The sequence below is a fragment of the Pongo pygmaeus genome, chromosome 3 (genome assembly GCF_028885625.2).
Source record: "Pongo pygmaeus isolate AG05252 chromosome 3, NHGRI_mPonPyg2-v2.0_pri, whole genome shotgun sequence".
Lineage (NCBI taxonomy): Eukaryota > Metazoa > Chordata > Mammalia > Primates > Hominidae > Pongo > Pongo pygmaeus.
Genome location: NC_072376.2, coordinates 196,569,417 through 196,585,898, shown reverse-complemented (window position 1 = coordinate 196,585,898; position 16,482 = coordinate 196,569,417). Strand labels below are relative to the sequence as shown.

The following is a 16,482-nucleotide window of genomic DNA, read 5'->3' as shown; positions in this document are numbered from 1 at the left end:
CTATGTAAAATGGCTAGAATTTAACAACTGGCAATGCCAAGTGTTGAAGAGGATGTGGTGCAATTGGAATTCTCATTCATTGCTACTGGAAATCTAAAATGGTGCAATCACTTTGGAGAACAACTTAGCAATTACCATACAACCCAGCAATCCTACAACTTGTTATTTACCCAAGAGATATGAAAATATGTATCTACAAAAGACCTCTAAACAAATGCTCATTAACAGCTTTATTCATAATAGACAAAACTATTACAGGTAATGGCTAAGCAAATTGTGGTACATCCATACAATAAAATACTACTCAGCAATAAAATGAAACAAAATACTCAACAGCAATATATAAGACTCTCAAACACATGCTGAGTGAAAAGATGCCAGACACAAAAGACCACATGCTGTATGATTCCATTTATATGAAATTTGGGCAAAAGTAAAGCTAATCCAATGACAGAAAGTGGTTGCCTGGGCCCAGCAGTACTGAGAAGTACTTGTTACAAGAGAGCAAGAAGAAAGCTCTTTTTGAGGGGATGGAAATGTTCCCTATCTTGATTATTGTGATAGTTACATGGTATACACTTGTCAAAACTCAGGAATTGTACAGTGAAAATAGATGCAATTTATGTATTTGTATATAATAATAAAGCTGATTTACAGTTTATTATTAAAATATGCTTTACAAGGTTCAAATGAATGACTGATGATGACTGATAAAGAGAAATGAGGTATAATGGAACAGCAATAAAAATCCTTTGCCACTACCAGCTGTTGAAAAGAGCACTGATTAGGGAGTAAGGCCGTGTGGGTTCCATATCCACCTAGCCAGATGTGAGACTCTAAGAGAAGTATTTTACCTCTCTTACTCTCACGTCTCTCGATTGTAAAAAGAGGGTGAAATATGGACAAATATTTTCTGATGCAGCCTTTCTAGTGGACACTGTTGGTGTCCTATCCTGGTATTCTCGGGTCTTTCTGCCACGGCCTGCTGTTTGTTGCTGATGGATGTCTGACCGCTCTAGAGCACTTCGCTAACTCACCTGCAGCCCATGACTGACTAGTGAAGACGACAGAAAGAACTCCCAGGTAGGGCAAACTCTGAGGTAGAAATTGTACTTTAGAGCCACCACAACCATGTGGAGTCAGAGACTTCACAGAAATAAAACCTTCAGTTGTTTCTTTCCCTTCACTTTCTTTCTTTCCTCATTTCCTTACTGGTTTATCCTGGGATTTCCTTCATACACCACTTTCACTTAAATTCTTGGCTTAGGGCTTGCTTCTGAGAGAACTCAACCCAACATACCCTTGTATAATCTATGCAGATGAAAACTGAAGAAGTTTGGTCTTGGACTGTACTAGTCATAGCCTCCCGTGATGGCTCTTATAACACTGTGCGCATGGGCAAGGCAGGGGACAAATGAGAGGAAGAATCACTCTTGAAAATAAAAAAGGAAAATAAACCTGTCATTAATAGAGAAATGTAACAGCAAGTTCTAGCAATTGTTTTCTAAGATTCTACTAGAGAACTGAATAAATAAGCTGCTCTGGTTATTGTAAAACAAAATTAGTTTAAGGCACAGCCTAACTGCCTCAATAAAATCATTTTTGTGCACCATTAATAACAGTACTCTTAGATTTTAAGCCCTTGATGTTATATCATACCTGAAAATACTTCCACAGCCCACTCAGAGTTCCACAACCCCTTTCTTAGGGGTGTAGAGAGTGTACATTAGTCAGCCCAGGCCACACTGGAAATGAAAGGGGTGGATACAGAAGGACTATGGAACATATAAAAGGAAAGTGTTCCAACAAGAACCTCAACACTTATTACTAGAAGGGGATGAGAAGGGACAGAGGTGCAGGAGGAAGAAGAAAAAAACAAAATGATACGGTAGCACTACCACCTGAGTGATAATGCAGGTACCTCAGAAGGGCTGAGGTACCCGCGCTGTGAAAAACTAAACAGGAAAAGGAGGGATAACTCTTCCTTCCACCTAATACCTGAATAATTAAAATGATTCCATATTGGAATGTACATTGACAATACTGAGACTCAGGTCATAATGAAAGTTTAAAAAAAAAAAAAGCAAATGAATTATTTTGAGTCCTGAGGAAGTTTTAAGAATATGAATACTGGAAAAAAGAACTGAGTTGTAATATCCCAGTAGTTAAGATCATAAACCCTGTATTCAGTCTAACTGAGTTCAAATCCAGGTGTGTCATTTACAAACTGTGTGACCTTGAGCAGGTTCTTAAACCTTTCCAGGGTTCAATTTCCTCCTTAATAAAATGGAGCTAATTCAGGGGGCTGTTTGGAAGATTAAATGAGATACTGCAAAATACAAAAAGCCTTTAATGCCAGCAAGCTATAACACTGTCTCTGATACTTAGATTGCAAAAGCAAAGAAATTATAAAGTCACATTCCTTTCCCCAGCCTTGACTCCAGAGAGCATCTGTGTCTAGAACTAAGGCTCCACAGATCACTCTGCACCCATGTTAACCTACCCTGGCTTGAACCAGCTGATGAAAATGGGATAGAGTCAGCTGTAACAAATGAATTATATATACATATGCTCAACACTTCCCCTCAATCTGTGCACATGGCAGCAACACTGGGGAAAAAAGAGACTTGTAACTTAATAAATTATAATATTATATCCACTCTGCTCCCTCTTCCCTTAGTGGAATTTGCACACTCCACCACATATGTATTTATACAAGATGTAAGGGGCAGATCAGCAAATGAGACTGAAAAACAATCAAGAAAATATTGCTTCTCAAAGTTTCTTAGTATGACACATAATGCTGCACTTTCCATTTGTCAGTGGATGGTGTATTGATCATTTTTTAAAATTTTATATATTTTATGATGCTTTGATGTCTTGGGGGCCTTGCTGTCTGGGAAGAGACTGCCCCTCCCAGGGCTAATTTAATTCTTAGAGACAGCAGATGACTCCCATGAGCCCATCCTTCATATGTAAACCAACAGTCCAAAGCCCATATCCCTAACCTCTCTTTTATCTAACTCACACTCCAAACCAGTATTTCCCCTGCCCTACGTCACCCCCAGGGAAGACACTGGACAACTAGAGACCATTCCCATAACCCACAGTCTGCTGAAATTATTCAGTCTAGCCAATCCTAAACTTGTTCAGATTGCCTACCCCGCCTCACTCATTCCTTCCCCAGGAAACCACAACACAGGCTCTGGGCCATGATTTCTCCTCTGCTCCTTCTGCCTCCCAACGAACCGATGCGCTTCCGCACTATGTGGCCCGGAATGCTGTAGTATGCCCCCTTCCCTTGAGAACTATAATAAGACTTCTTTCAATGGCACTGACCTCTTCCCATCATCACTCAGTCACCTCTATAAATTAAATCTTGGGTATAATCAAAACAAGATGGGCCATAGGGCTGGCCACTATATGAACGTAAGAAGCTGTTCCTGATAGATTAGAATAGAAATACTATCAATTTTCTGGAATGCCCAGGGACACATACTGTCTTCAAAAAGCTTTGCCTGGTAATCTCAATCTTAATGTAGCCCTGCGAAGTATTTCTGGTTGGCCCCAAGAGCTACAGCAAGTCAAAACCTAGAGAATAATCTGCTATATTTATACATTATTTGTTCGTTAATAAGTCAGAGGGCATCTGACTTGGCCCACAGGAATTTCTAGAGACCAGACTGGTTCTGTGGGGGTGTTTAATCTGGCCTCTAGGGATAAGGGATGACTCTAAACTAAAGTGATTCAGGCTGTGAAGCCTGGGTCCTTTTGAGGCCAAGAGAAGCCCTGGGTGATCAACAAAATGGCCTGAGTCAGACGGGCACAATGCAACCACTGCTTTAGACCTAGAGCTCTTGCCTCACACTCACTGGCTAAAGTTGAGCTTTCTCTAAAGTAGTATTTTAAACACTAATTTTAAAGATGTAAATATTTAAATATGCAAAAGATGTATATCTCACTTAACTGTGAAAAAAACAAACAAACTGTATGCTAGAGCTGATGTCTAAACAAGAGATGTACAGGATGGACAGACCCTCCAGCCAAGAATCTTCAAGGACATCACCACCACAAGGCAGCCCGGCCATCTGGAGAATGTGGGAGATGGGCAGAGATCAGTCAATAAGAGTCCAAACTTCTCAGGTTTAAATATTCATTATAACTCAGGTCTCTGATTATCCTGATATTTAATACCTGTATCTATTTCCAATATTTACATATGTGAGTGCAACCTGCCTCAAAGTATAGAACTCATCCTCTAACAAATATAAATGTATGGTCTTCAAAAGTTTTCAGAACTGTAGATGACTCCCAATAATCCTCATCTCCTAGTAATTTATGCCTCTTGAGTATGGGCTAGATCTGATGGCTTGCTTCTAATGAACAGAACATAGAATAAGTGACAAGATATTACTTCTGAGATTAGGTTACAAAAGACTGTGCTGTTGTCCTGCTCACTCTCTCTCTCCCTGATTCTTCTTGGCTTTTTGGCTCTAACAAAGCAAGCTGCCCCGTTGTGAGCTGTCCTGTGGAGAGGCCCACGTGGCATGGAATGAGGGAGGCCTGTGGTCAGCAGCCAACAAGGAAGTGAATCCTGCCAACAACCGCACGAGTGGCTTGGAAGCAAATCTTTCTCCAGTCAGCCGGGAGGTGACTGCAGCCTGGCTGACACCTTGATTGCAAACCACCACAGAGACCCTGAGCCAGAGGATCCAGCCAAGTCTTGCCTAGATTCATGGCCCACAGAAACCATGGGATAATAAATATTATTTTAAACCACTAAGTTCTGGGACAATTTGTGACGATGAGATACATAATTAATAAACTAATGAAATAAAGAGATAATAAAAATTAAAAATGTATGTTAAAAATCTGAAATGTTCTTAAGTTATAATAATTATAAGATACGTACTCTCAGTTCTCTCTCAATCTTTTGAGGTTTCAGCCAATCATATTTCCCTCCATCTTGGGGACACGGTATATTTCAATAAAATATTTGTCACTGGCTAAAATGCCACAAAACACTGACTGACACTTAAATGAATAAAGTGCAATAATGATGATGATAATAAACTATCAGCATTTGTCTTGGATAGGTCAGGAAAAACACTCCAATAGACTGGTTTAAACACCGCATATTACAAGAGAGTCAGCGGGAAGCATTCTCATTTCTGAAATACTGCACAATTCAAATATGAACTACAAAAGAGGGTTCCCAAAGGCATCTTAGAAGAAGGCTTCATAGAACAGGATGGTGCTTCATCTCCATCGCTGTATTTGCAGAATAGATTTGTGAAGATTATTTTTTAAATGTAAATACTTAAGTATATTATACAAATGTGGCATTTTTTATTAAGACCTAGTAGCCTTGGGAGCTCATGGCATTCTAATAGAACTTGCTGTTTTCTACTATATTCAAGAAGCAATATATAATACTGTTAAAATGCCCTGGACCTCAAGGGAATTCACATTCCATCAGTTTTACAGATGTGAAACTTTATAGGTAGAGAACACATGTGAATTACAACAGCTTATCATAGAAGATAACATTAGATTCTTCAAAGAAGTTTTTTTTGTCTATAATGCGTATTTCTATTCTTCCTACTGTGCTCAGGAAGAATAAATCAAATGAATATAAGTAACTTTCCTTATCTTCCTTTTTATAAAGTATCTGCTATATTTATTTATTATTTGTTCGTTAATTTCTACAGACAATTATTGACCATCTACTACAGAGTTTGGAAAAATAAGATAATCGGGCATGATCCCTCCTTCCAAGAAACTTACAAAATGTAGAAGAAATAGTGACATAGATATATGTAGAACACAATTAGTGCCTCGAGCGGAGAATGGCTATGTGCATGGCTACTGTATGAGAATGGCTAGTACCATGGCAGTTTAGACACAAATGCGTTTCTTCTGGCTGAAAAGAGTACAGTTCCATGGAACAGGCAGTAATTAAAGAGGGCTTTGAAAGATTCCCGACAAAAGAACCTGGCCCGTTCCCTGCCCCAGTCAAAACCCCCGGTTACCGCAGTCACAGCAGCCTTCAGCTGCACTGAATTTCCCGCATGTCTCTCCTCAAGTCCTGCTTTCTCTAGCTTCTTGAGACCTTTGAATCTACTTGTGGTCCTCCTTCCTCCCCACCCTCTTTTTCTCCAGCCTGGTTAACTCAGTGATCTCTTTGGTGTCAGCTTAAAGCACTTTCTCCAAGTAGCCGTGGCTACACTCTTTAGAATGGAAAGGCTGCTTCTTCATGTTTCCCCGTGTTCTCCTGGCATGGTGGTGGTCCTTTCCTTATTTCACTACACAATCTCATTTCTTTACCAATACCCCAAGAAGGACTAGCCCATAGGCTAGTCTCGAATGTCCAGTAAATGAATATGAAACCCATTTTGAAAGGAATGATGTGCCACAGAAGGGTTTATGCAACAGCACAAAAGGACCTTTTTTTTTTTTTTTTTTTTTTTTTAAAGAGACGAGGTCTTATATGTTACCAAGCCTGGCCTTGAGCTCTTAGGCTCTAGCGATCCTCCCACCTCACCCTCCTGAGTAGCTGGGACTACAAGCAAGAGCCACCATGCTCAGCTTCAAAGAATCTTGACTACATTCTATGAAAATCATCTGACAGAAATTTGAAGTTCTATTATCAAAAGAATTGATATGATGGTGCAAAAAAATTTTTGGTGAAAATTATACATTAAATGAAAAAGTTTATAAAACAGTATATATAATATAATCCCATTTGCGATGTAAAATACATTTAAAGCTGTGTGTGAGACGGGGGGATTCCTTGCGGTCAGATTTAAGACCAGTCTGGGCAACACAGAGAGATGCTATCTCTACCCCCAAAAAATGAAGACAAAAATAAATTTTAAGAAACTGTGTATATGTGCATGTGTGTATCAATATGAAAAAGTCTGGAAGGATACACATCAAAAGATTTTAGAATACTTAGTTAACTCTGGGTTGTATGAACATAGGTAATTTTTCTTCTTTTCACTTATCTATATTTTCTACTTTTCTCCTATACACCATTACTTTTTGTTTGTTTTGAGACAGGGTCTCATTCTGTCAACCAGGCTGGAGTGCAGTGGTGTGATCACAGCGCATTGCAGCCTTGAACTCCTAGGCTCCAGCAATCTGCCCACCTCAGCCTCCCAAGTAGGTGTGACCACAGGTGCAAACTGCCTCCCAAGTAGGTGGGACTACAGGTGCAAACTGCAAAACACGCTGAAAGAATCTATTCCCAAAACTGAACACAATCTTTTTACATGAAGTTCCAGAACAGACAAAACTAAGCTATGGTGATAGAAATCAGAACAATGTCTGCCGCAGTAGGAAGGGCTGACTGGAAAGGGGCAGGACAGAACTTACTAGGGTGACAGAAGAAGTTCGTACCTTGACGCGGGGGCAAGTTACAAACGATTATACATACGTCAAACTCCACTCAAAATACACGCTTAAAATCTGTGCATTTTTGTGTATGTAAACGAAACCTTGATTACTAAAAGAAAGAAAAAAAAATTACGGTACAACTCTGACTCTACCAAAAAGTGATTTACTTCTGGTTGTATTAATAATATCAAAACCTTATAAACCATACCTCCTTATTTACCTTCTAGTTAGTTGCAAACATCCCTCGTTGGCATCTATACCCCCACTCCACATACACCCACTGAAAGGCGAATATGATCATACAACACTTACGGCCTAAAATAACGTTTACTGTCAAGGTCACATCTTTTACTTCTAAATATTCAATAGTGTTTCTTAGAAATGTTTGGCTATTCCTTATTTCATTTTTTATTTAAATAATGAGAAAATGATGCTGAAACTATACAATGTCAGAACACAACATATGTGTGGAACAGCTGTTTGAGAAGATAATACCATTTGCTTCCCAAACTACTTCACAGGAATGTCTTGAAGATTAATGAGACAATGGACCAGATCGTTTTCAGTGGGTGAACTGTTTGCTGTTGGTAATTTGGGTACATCGGACCACCAGAATACCATTACCATTACAGCAAAATAGCAGACTTAAAATTTTATATTCTAATAGCAAAGTTTTAAAATATTCAAAATGGTGTTTTTTGACACATAATTTATACTTGAAATGTACTTTAATTCCTTTAAATAAGAACAGAAAGCTTTTGATTGCTGAGTTAAACAATAAAGCTCTTCTTTTCAACATTTCAAGAGTTTCTCATTATACTAGTTGCCCTGCAATGAAAACATAAAAGATGCAGTCATTGCCCTCAAGAAGCTCACAATTTAGTGAGGAAAACATACAAAAAATAACATAAATGCAATATGAAAATGCTTTTTAAAAAAATCCCTATGCACCTGGTCCTCCAGAAATATCTGGATGGGGCACTCGACCAGAATGGGACGGGGACCTGTGAGGTGGAGGGGTGGGTATCAGAGAAGGCCTGTGGGAAGCAGTGGCACCTGAGCAGACTGCCCCTAGAAGGATGTGGCCTTCAGTCAAAGGGAGGGCCTAGGGGCTGTGCAGAGAGTGCTCAGGCTAGATTCTACAGATGCAAAGAAAGGCAGCCAGCTGAGGAGGCACGGGGTCCTCCTAAAGGCCTCCAGTGCCAGGCAGGGCAGGAGATGAAAAAGGAGAGGCTAGTGCAAGCAGACTAGGAAGAGCCTTCTAGCAAGGAATAGAACACATGGATCTGGACTCTGAGAAAGACTTAGACAGATGTGGCAGCCAGCAGCCCAAAGGAAGTAACTGAAGTTACCACCCAAGGAGATCTGCAGCATGCAAACAGCAGAAGACTAAAGACTATTACAGAAATCCTGACAGCAGGTCCTGGTGAAGAAGAAACAGGCAAAAGAAAGCTGGGCAGGTGCGGTCAGGTATGTGAACAGTATGTCACAAAATCCAAAGAGTAAAGAGCAGGAGGGAATAACTCACGGTGGCAAGTCACAGAGACAAGACTACAGTGTTGTTTGGATTTGATAGTTTGTGGGGTGTATTAGACCCTTCTTGCCTTGTTATAAAGGAATACCTGAGACTGAGTAATTTATGAAGAAAAGAGGTTTAACTGACTCACAGTTCTGCAGGATATACAAGCACGGCCCCAGCATCTGCTGGGCTCCTGGGGAGGCCTCAGGGAGCTTTCACTCATGGCGGAAGGCAAAGTGGAAGCACCACATTATGTGGTGAGAGAGGAAGCAAGAGAGTAAGCGGAAGATGCTTCACACCTTCAAACAGCCAGATCTTGTGAGAACTCACTACAGCAAAGACAGCACCAAGGGGACGGCACTAAACCATCATGAGAAATCCACTCCCATGATCCAATCACCTCCCGTCAGGCCCTACCTCCAACATGGAGATTACATTTCAGCGTGAGACTTAGATGGGACAAATATCCAAACTACATTGTGGGGTCTTAGGTGCCCTCAGCAAGAACAGGTTCTCTGAGATGATGGAGAACAATGGAGGAAGTGGAGTTCTTGCAGACTACAGCTTTCAGCAAGTCTGGCTGTGAAGGGAAGAGGAGGCAACTACAGCTGGCAAGGGATTCTGGTTGAAGGATGGTTTTGAGAGGGTGAGGAAAGGGAGTTTAACGCCATCTGTTTGTATTTCTTTTGCAGTTTTGGTTTCGTTTTGAGAGTTTCCAGTGTTTATACATTAAGACAAAAGAATCATTTATTAATAGAAATGGTGGGAGAAATCAGGAAATAACTAGTAAAGATATCAAACAGGAGAGAAGGATGAAATAGAAAAGTTATTAAGAGGTATCTGTAGGGGTAGAGGTGTCCAGAGGAATGCCTCCTTCACTGAGAAAGAGGAGGAAGCCCTGAAGGTGGGTTTAGATACCAAAGAGTTTGTAGGTGTTGAGAAGGAGGCTGAGAGGATTCCTTTTCTCATTTTGGTACCAAGAGAGCTTATTTTTGCTGACCCAGGATGGCGAGGTTGGTTTCTGGTTTCCCAAATACTACTTTAAGGAAAGAAAGCTACATAATTATTCATCTAAAATAAGCATAAAAATGAGAGTCAAATAGTTAATACATTTCAGGTATTTCACTGACTTGTTTATTTGCAGTGACATAAGGGTGAGACACAGTGCTTAAAATGAACTTAATTTTACCAAAATTAGTTCACTTCACCCTTACAGATGACATTTGGTTGTCAGTGACTGATACACAATAAAACCTGGTATATACTAATACAGTATATCAATAAACATTTATGAGAAAGCAAAATTAAAAGCTAACTTAAAAACACAATCATTGATTCTTCATAGAACTTTTAGAAACTTTCAGGGAGAGATAAATAATAGCTCTACAGAAAAGTCACATTTCTTCTGGTCATATAAAAGAGGCTGAGGTAACAACTTGTAGAAACTATCATTTGTATTTGTGTTGAATTAATAATGTACAGTATACATGAAAGCTGGTTCCCAAGCTGTGTATGACAGGTGTTCTACTGAAACAGATCACTAACCATATGTGCTCACCGGACTTCAGAGTGCTTATGCTCCTTTCTGCCCTTCCACCTCACCCGCCTGGAAGATGGTGCCTCGCAGCTAATAATACAGGCTTTTTTGGCCTCTTGAGAAATACATCATCTACCTACACAAGGGCAGCTGCAAGCCATTACTAATGAGTATCAAATGAAACACTTTGCTACAGCGATACTGTTCCTAAAGATACTACAGAGTACTGCATATACAAATTTTAAATATAAGAATAGATCTAAAAGAAATAAGACAATGAGGAATAAATTCATTATGTATTCCCCAAAACCTATAAAAATAAAATAATTATTTTTAAGTAAATAAGCAAAATGAATGAGTATTGTATGCTACCATCTGAATAAATTTTTAAAGGAGTAGATAGAGCACTAGATATTCATATAAACACACACACACAAACATACACAAATAAATAAAAAATATTTCAAAGTATGTGTTTTTGAAAGTCATTCACGGCCACAGTAATCTTTTGCCCTAGACTTACCATGGCAGAGATGTGACAGATTTAAAATGTTAAAATGAGAGGTTTTTCCCTTCCAACGACAAAGAAATCAGGAAACAGAAAAAAGGAAGAGGTTTAGGACTTTTCCCAGCTATGCTATGTCTTCCAGAGCCACTGATGCGGGCCAACCCGTCCCCAGTCGCAGCCTACAAACAACACTGTGCCAACGCCCAAGTCTTTCTGTGGCAAACACAAGGAAAGGAAGAGCCTGTCAGAAGGTGCAGTGGCCATGGAAAGAGGAGCCCAGCAGCTCTGATCCCCACAGGTTCCCAGACCTGTGCTGAAGGAGAATCCTCATTCCCCACCAGGCAGGCAGGCAGGCAGGCACACAGGCCAGACACCCTTTTTCCCTCTCTGTCCCCATAAGGACAACTCTATGTACATGCCCCAAATACCAAGACAGGCATTTCAGTTAAATATTAGTCACTAAGAAAATGGGGTTTTGGAAATTCACTTTGTAACATGTTTATTCTTTTGTGTGACTGTAGGTTTTGGGGGATTACTTTTCTGATATGTTTGCTTTTACCAAAAAGGAAAACTTACTGTTGATGTGATCGATGTAGTAGACACCAATCTGAGGGTCAAACCCTGCTTCCCATCCCCACGGCAGCTCATCCCCAACACAATCAGCAAATGACAAGGGCTTCGTTAACCTACAACAAACCAGAATAGACACACCAGTGATTCTTTCCGTCAAAGCGCATATGTCAAAATTCAGCACCCTAACCACAAGTGTCTAGGTTGCATTTAAAATCTTAAAGAAAAAAAAAAAACAAGGATAAAATACAGATGTATATATCCAAAAAAGTAGAACAAGTCATAATACCCTTTTGAAAGTTCACTGCTTAATATTTGGAGATAAATCTATACACTAAATAAATAAAGGCATCCTAAATCAGGGAGAACACCAAGCTGAGAGTGAGGAAGCTTGGGATCTAGCTCTAGCTCTGCAGTGAAACAGATACCCCATTAAAAAGAAAAATATGTCCCAGTATTCAAATACTGGTATCATGAAAATCCTATGAGTAGCATCGAGACAAGATCCGCATCAGGTTACACCAATTTCAGACTGGACGCTCATTTATAAATTAACTAAACATTCAACTGTGAAATCTACTATAAGTTCTCCTTGAGACGAAGGACAAATTTTTTTTATAAGTATCTTGTACATAATAGTCACTCAACAAAATTTTTAACTGAACCAAATACATCAAGTATTCATTCATATATCAATTTGATCTCATCTTCTGAAATTGCTTTATACTCTCTCTTAAGACTATTTTTTTCTTTAAGACGCTTTCTCTGTAGGCTTTTTCTCTTTAAAACTAATGAAGAAACCACACAGTTTCCTAAGCAGAGTACAGGTTTCAGACTTAATTACGATAGATTTTTTTTCTCACTCTCTTGCATTTTGCTTTTGAGATTTTCCTTGGCTACTGGAGCAGCCATGGGTAGGTTAACACCACAGATGCCTTGCTGGAGTGTGGCCACCATCAGTCAACACATTTTCTAATTTAATGCACTGGCACCACTAGCATGGTTCTGACACACAAAATCTCCTGGAATCCCTTTTATCCATGCTAATGACTATCAAAGATCTCACAGTTCAACTGAAATATAGGTCATTTTCAGAATCATATCATTCATCAGAATAACAAAGTACATAATCCACCCTTCAGAATGCTCAAGAATGATATAAAAAGGAGGAAAATTCTTCTTTTCCAGGCCTGCTCTGCAATAGTCCTCCAAGGACAAAAAAAACACCAATAGATGAAAGGAAGGGTCTACTTTTCTCTCAACCTTCCTATAGCATGAAATCTCTCCTTCTGGAGATGGCTCCAAAGAAGACACTGGCCTTCCAAACCAGCTCAGCAGACAGAAGCAATAATGAGGGTAACCTGCTCTACCACTGACTCACTGTGAGAACACTTACTGGGCACCTCTTCCTACTCAGTTTCCTTCCTTTTGAAATAGTGATTATACCCTCACATATTCTCCCTGCAATTTAACTAGCTCCTAAAATAAACTCAGGATAAAAAGGAATTAACTTGGAAGAGCATCCAGGACATTATAAGTGGTCAATAAATGTCAATGATTATTAACACAAGCACATGTGAATTCTCTCATTTATCCCTCAGAGGAATCAAGTCAGGCAGCACAGCATAGAACTGTGGTTCTCAGAATATAGTTCCCAGAACCAGCAGCATCAACATCTGGGACCTTGTTACAAATACAAATTCTGGTTGGGCACCATGGCTCACGCCTGGTAATTCCAACACTTTAGAAGGCTGAGGCAGGAGGATAGCTGAGACCAGGAGTTCAAGACCAGCCTGGGCGACACAGTGAGACCCTGTCTCTAAAAAAATAAAAAATTAGCCAAGCATGGTGGCTCATGCCTGTAATCTCCGTACTCTGGGAAGTCAAGATGGGAGCATCACCTGAGCCCAGGAGTTCAAGGCTGCAGTGAGCCATGATTGCACCACTGAATTCCAGCCTGGGCAACAGAGCAAGACCCTGTCTCTAAAAAAAATAAAATGATTTTAAAAAAAATAGAAATAATACAAATCCTTGAGCCCTATTGTAGAATCAGAAACTCTAAGTCCCAGCAATGTATGCTTTCCAGGTAATTCTGCTCCACACTAAAGTGCGGGAACCACCGGCTTAGAAGAGCTTGAAATCTGGCATCAAAGAGATCTGGGCTCAAATCTTTATTCTGTCACTTACTCACTATACAACCTAGAGCAAGTCATTAGCCTTAAAAGCCCTAGCTTCCTAATGTATTTTTTTAAGGGGGTAGGAGGAAAGATTAAGTTTAGATGAGAACTAAACAGAATAACATCCGAGAAATGGTAAGCTTTAATGTATGTTAGATGAGTAAAATGAATCTCAAACATGTTAAGCAATGTACCCAAATATGGAAACTGGCCATATTTACTTTGTAAACATGGAGTGTATTTGAACTCAATCTGATTTCAAATGCAAAACATTTTATTCTTAGAATTGTGCTCAAATTCTGTCTTCTATCAAAAACTGCCCCGGAAAATTGATTTTTCTTTTGACAAACAGTGAGATACCATATCAAAAATCCCTATACCCTGGGACACCTCCTTGTCTACATACATGGTCTCTTTGACTACCTCAATAAAGCAACTAGATAGAGCTCCTATGCCAGGTCACCCTCTGTATCATTGTTTGATGATTCTCTTTCACTAACTCCATTATCAATGCTGTCTAAAAGGCACATGCATCCTAAAGAAATGAAGAAGGAGGAAACATGAGAACGGTAAGTTTAAGTGACAGAAATATTAGACCAGTATTACCCAGGCACCAATTCAATGTGCTTAAGCATGAATATGACAGGAATATATTTATTACTTTAAGAAGAAGAAGTTATAAAAGCTTGAAAGCATGTGCTATGATTACAAGTTAATAGTAACTTGATTACATTTGGAAATAATCCAGTTTGTTCCACTAACTGGTTAGCAGATAAGCATTTAATTGTCACTGTTCTAAGACTACAATTACATCTATAGGTATACATGTAATTGTGAACTCTGAAAAATTCAGAAGATTCCATTCTTAAAATTTTTAATATAAAAATTTCTTTGCAGAGTTCCTTCAAATATCAATCCTTTATTTTCTACAATAAGTAAGACCATTACATAGATATTTGTAACTATTAAAGTTTTAGGATTGAATTCTTATGCAAATTATAAAATATAAATAGAACAACATTCTCAGGTTCCAAACAAATTAAGCACCCAATTATGGTGCTATCCTGATAAAAAGAAAATATTACTATGATGTACTAAGAGGTAACACAAAGCAAAAAGAACTAACAGATGTACTCCAAAATTACAAACAATATAAATTAAAACAAATACAGCGAATGGAAATGTTAATTAACTTTTAAATTTCTTCCTCTTGTGCACAAGGAATTTCTTACACATTCAAGCTTTCTTTGATGTTAAGTAAGTAAAAATGGATGGAGTTTGTTTTTGGTTTGTTCCCCGCAAAGGAGCAACAACAAGCAACAACAACAATAACAACAAAATCCTGAAATTAACTAGTCTTAATGCTGAATTCCAGAGATTACCCTTTGCTTAAAAAGGTCTTCCTTTGCACCATGCAAAGGAATTTCATATTATGAAGAAAACGGTAATTTACTGCAGCACTTTGCTAACGTTTATATGCAAAATTTAACTCTGCATGGTATTTCCTCTCCTTGCTGGCATTATATCATTCTTTCACAGTCATTTAATATTTATTGTCAACTCAAGTACGTGTCCTATGACATGAGATGCCACACAGTGATGTATTTGTTCACTTCACAATTACACGATGGTGAGTACTGTGTGAGTACAAGCACAACTCCAAAAAAAACTGAGTTTGTACTAATTGCACTAAATGAATAAGCACTTGAAAAAAACATTTCAGGTTACTAAAACTCTTGCCACAATTCAGAGCCTCCCAAATATACAGTTTAGCACACACATTAAAAGTCTTAACAGTTATTTTTACTTTGTAGCATCTGTTGTTCTCATTGTTTGGCTAACACAAAGCAGAGCGAATCCTGTCAACTGCTTATGATTACTACAGAATCTGCTCACAGAAACATCACTGAACTGCTCTAAGAGAACAGGGAGGAAGTAAAGATGTGTTTCACAACTTGAATTTTAAAGCAAGGATAAAGCACTAGAAATCTTTCCACAGTCCTAAAAGAATCTTCATTTATAATGATGTCAGTTAGTTCCCTCGAAATAACTTTTTTTTTTTTTGAGACTGAGTCTCGCTCTGTCACCCAGGCCAGAGTGCAGACGATCTCGGCTCACTGCAACCTCCACCTCCACCTCCCTGGTTCAAGCAATTACCCTGCCTCAGCCTCTCGAGTAGCTGGGATTGCAGGCGCCTGCCACCACGCCTGGCTAATTTTTTTGTATTTTCAGTAGAGACGGGGTTTCACCATGTTGGCCTGACTGGTCTCAAACTCCTGACCTCAGGCAATCCACCTCCCTCAGCCTCCCAAAATGCTAGGATTACAGGCGTGAGCCACCACACCGTGCCTATTATTATTATTATTATTTGAGACGGAATCTCGTTCTGTCGCCCAGGCTAGAGTGCAGTGACACAATCTCGGCTCATTGCAACCTCCGCCTCCCAGGTTCGAGTGATTCTCCTGCTCAGCCTCCTGTGTAGCTGGGACTACAGGTGCGTGCCACCACGCCCAGCTAATTTTTGTATTTTTAGTAGAGACAGGGTTTCACCATGTTGGCCAGGCGGGTCTCAAACTCCTGACCTCAGGTAATCCACCCGCCTTGGCCTCCCAAAGTGCTGAGATTATAGACATAAGCCACCGCGCCCAGCCCCTATTCCCATTTTTTACAGATTTAATTCTGTATGTGACACATCCAGAATTTTGTGTTTTATGTGAAACATAAAACGTGTCACAAAGTCCTGTGTTTTAGATCCTGTCTGTGTGCAGTGGGG

General features: G+C 39.4%; 1 protein-coding gene across 2 annotated transcripts in view; it reads right to left on the bottom strand.

Annotated features, from left to right (window-relative positions):
- Nucleotides 1-16,482, bottom strand: part of WWC2 (WW and C2 domain containing 2) — a 213,005-nt gene that overhangs the window by 108,441 nt on the left and 88,082 nt on the right. Inside the window, exon 2 of one of the 2 annotated variants that reach the window (XM_054484284.2) lies at nt 11,539-11,648. The exons of the other annotated variant lie outside the window; for it this stretch is intronic. Within the exon in view, the coding sequence (XP_054340259.1) occupies nt 11,539-11,648 (110 nt within the window). The remainder of the gene's footprint in view (nt 1-11,538; nt 11,649-16,482) is intronic. 2 annotated transcript variants of the gene reach the window in all.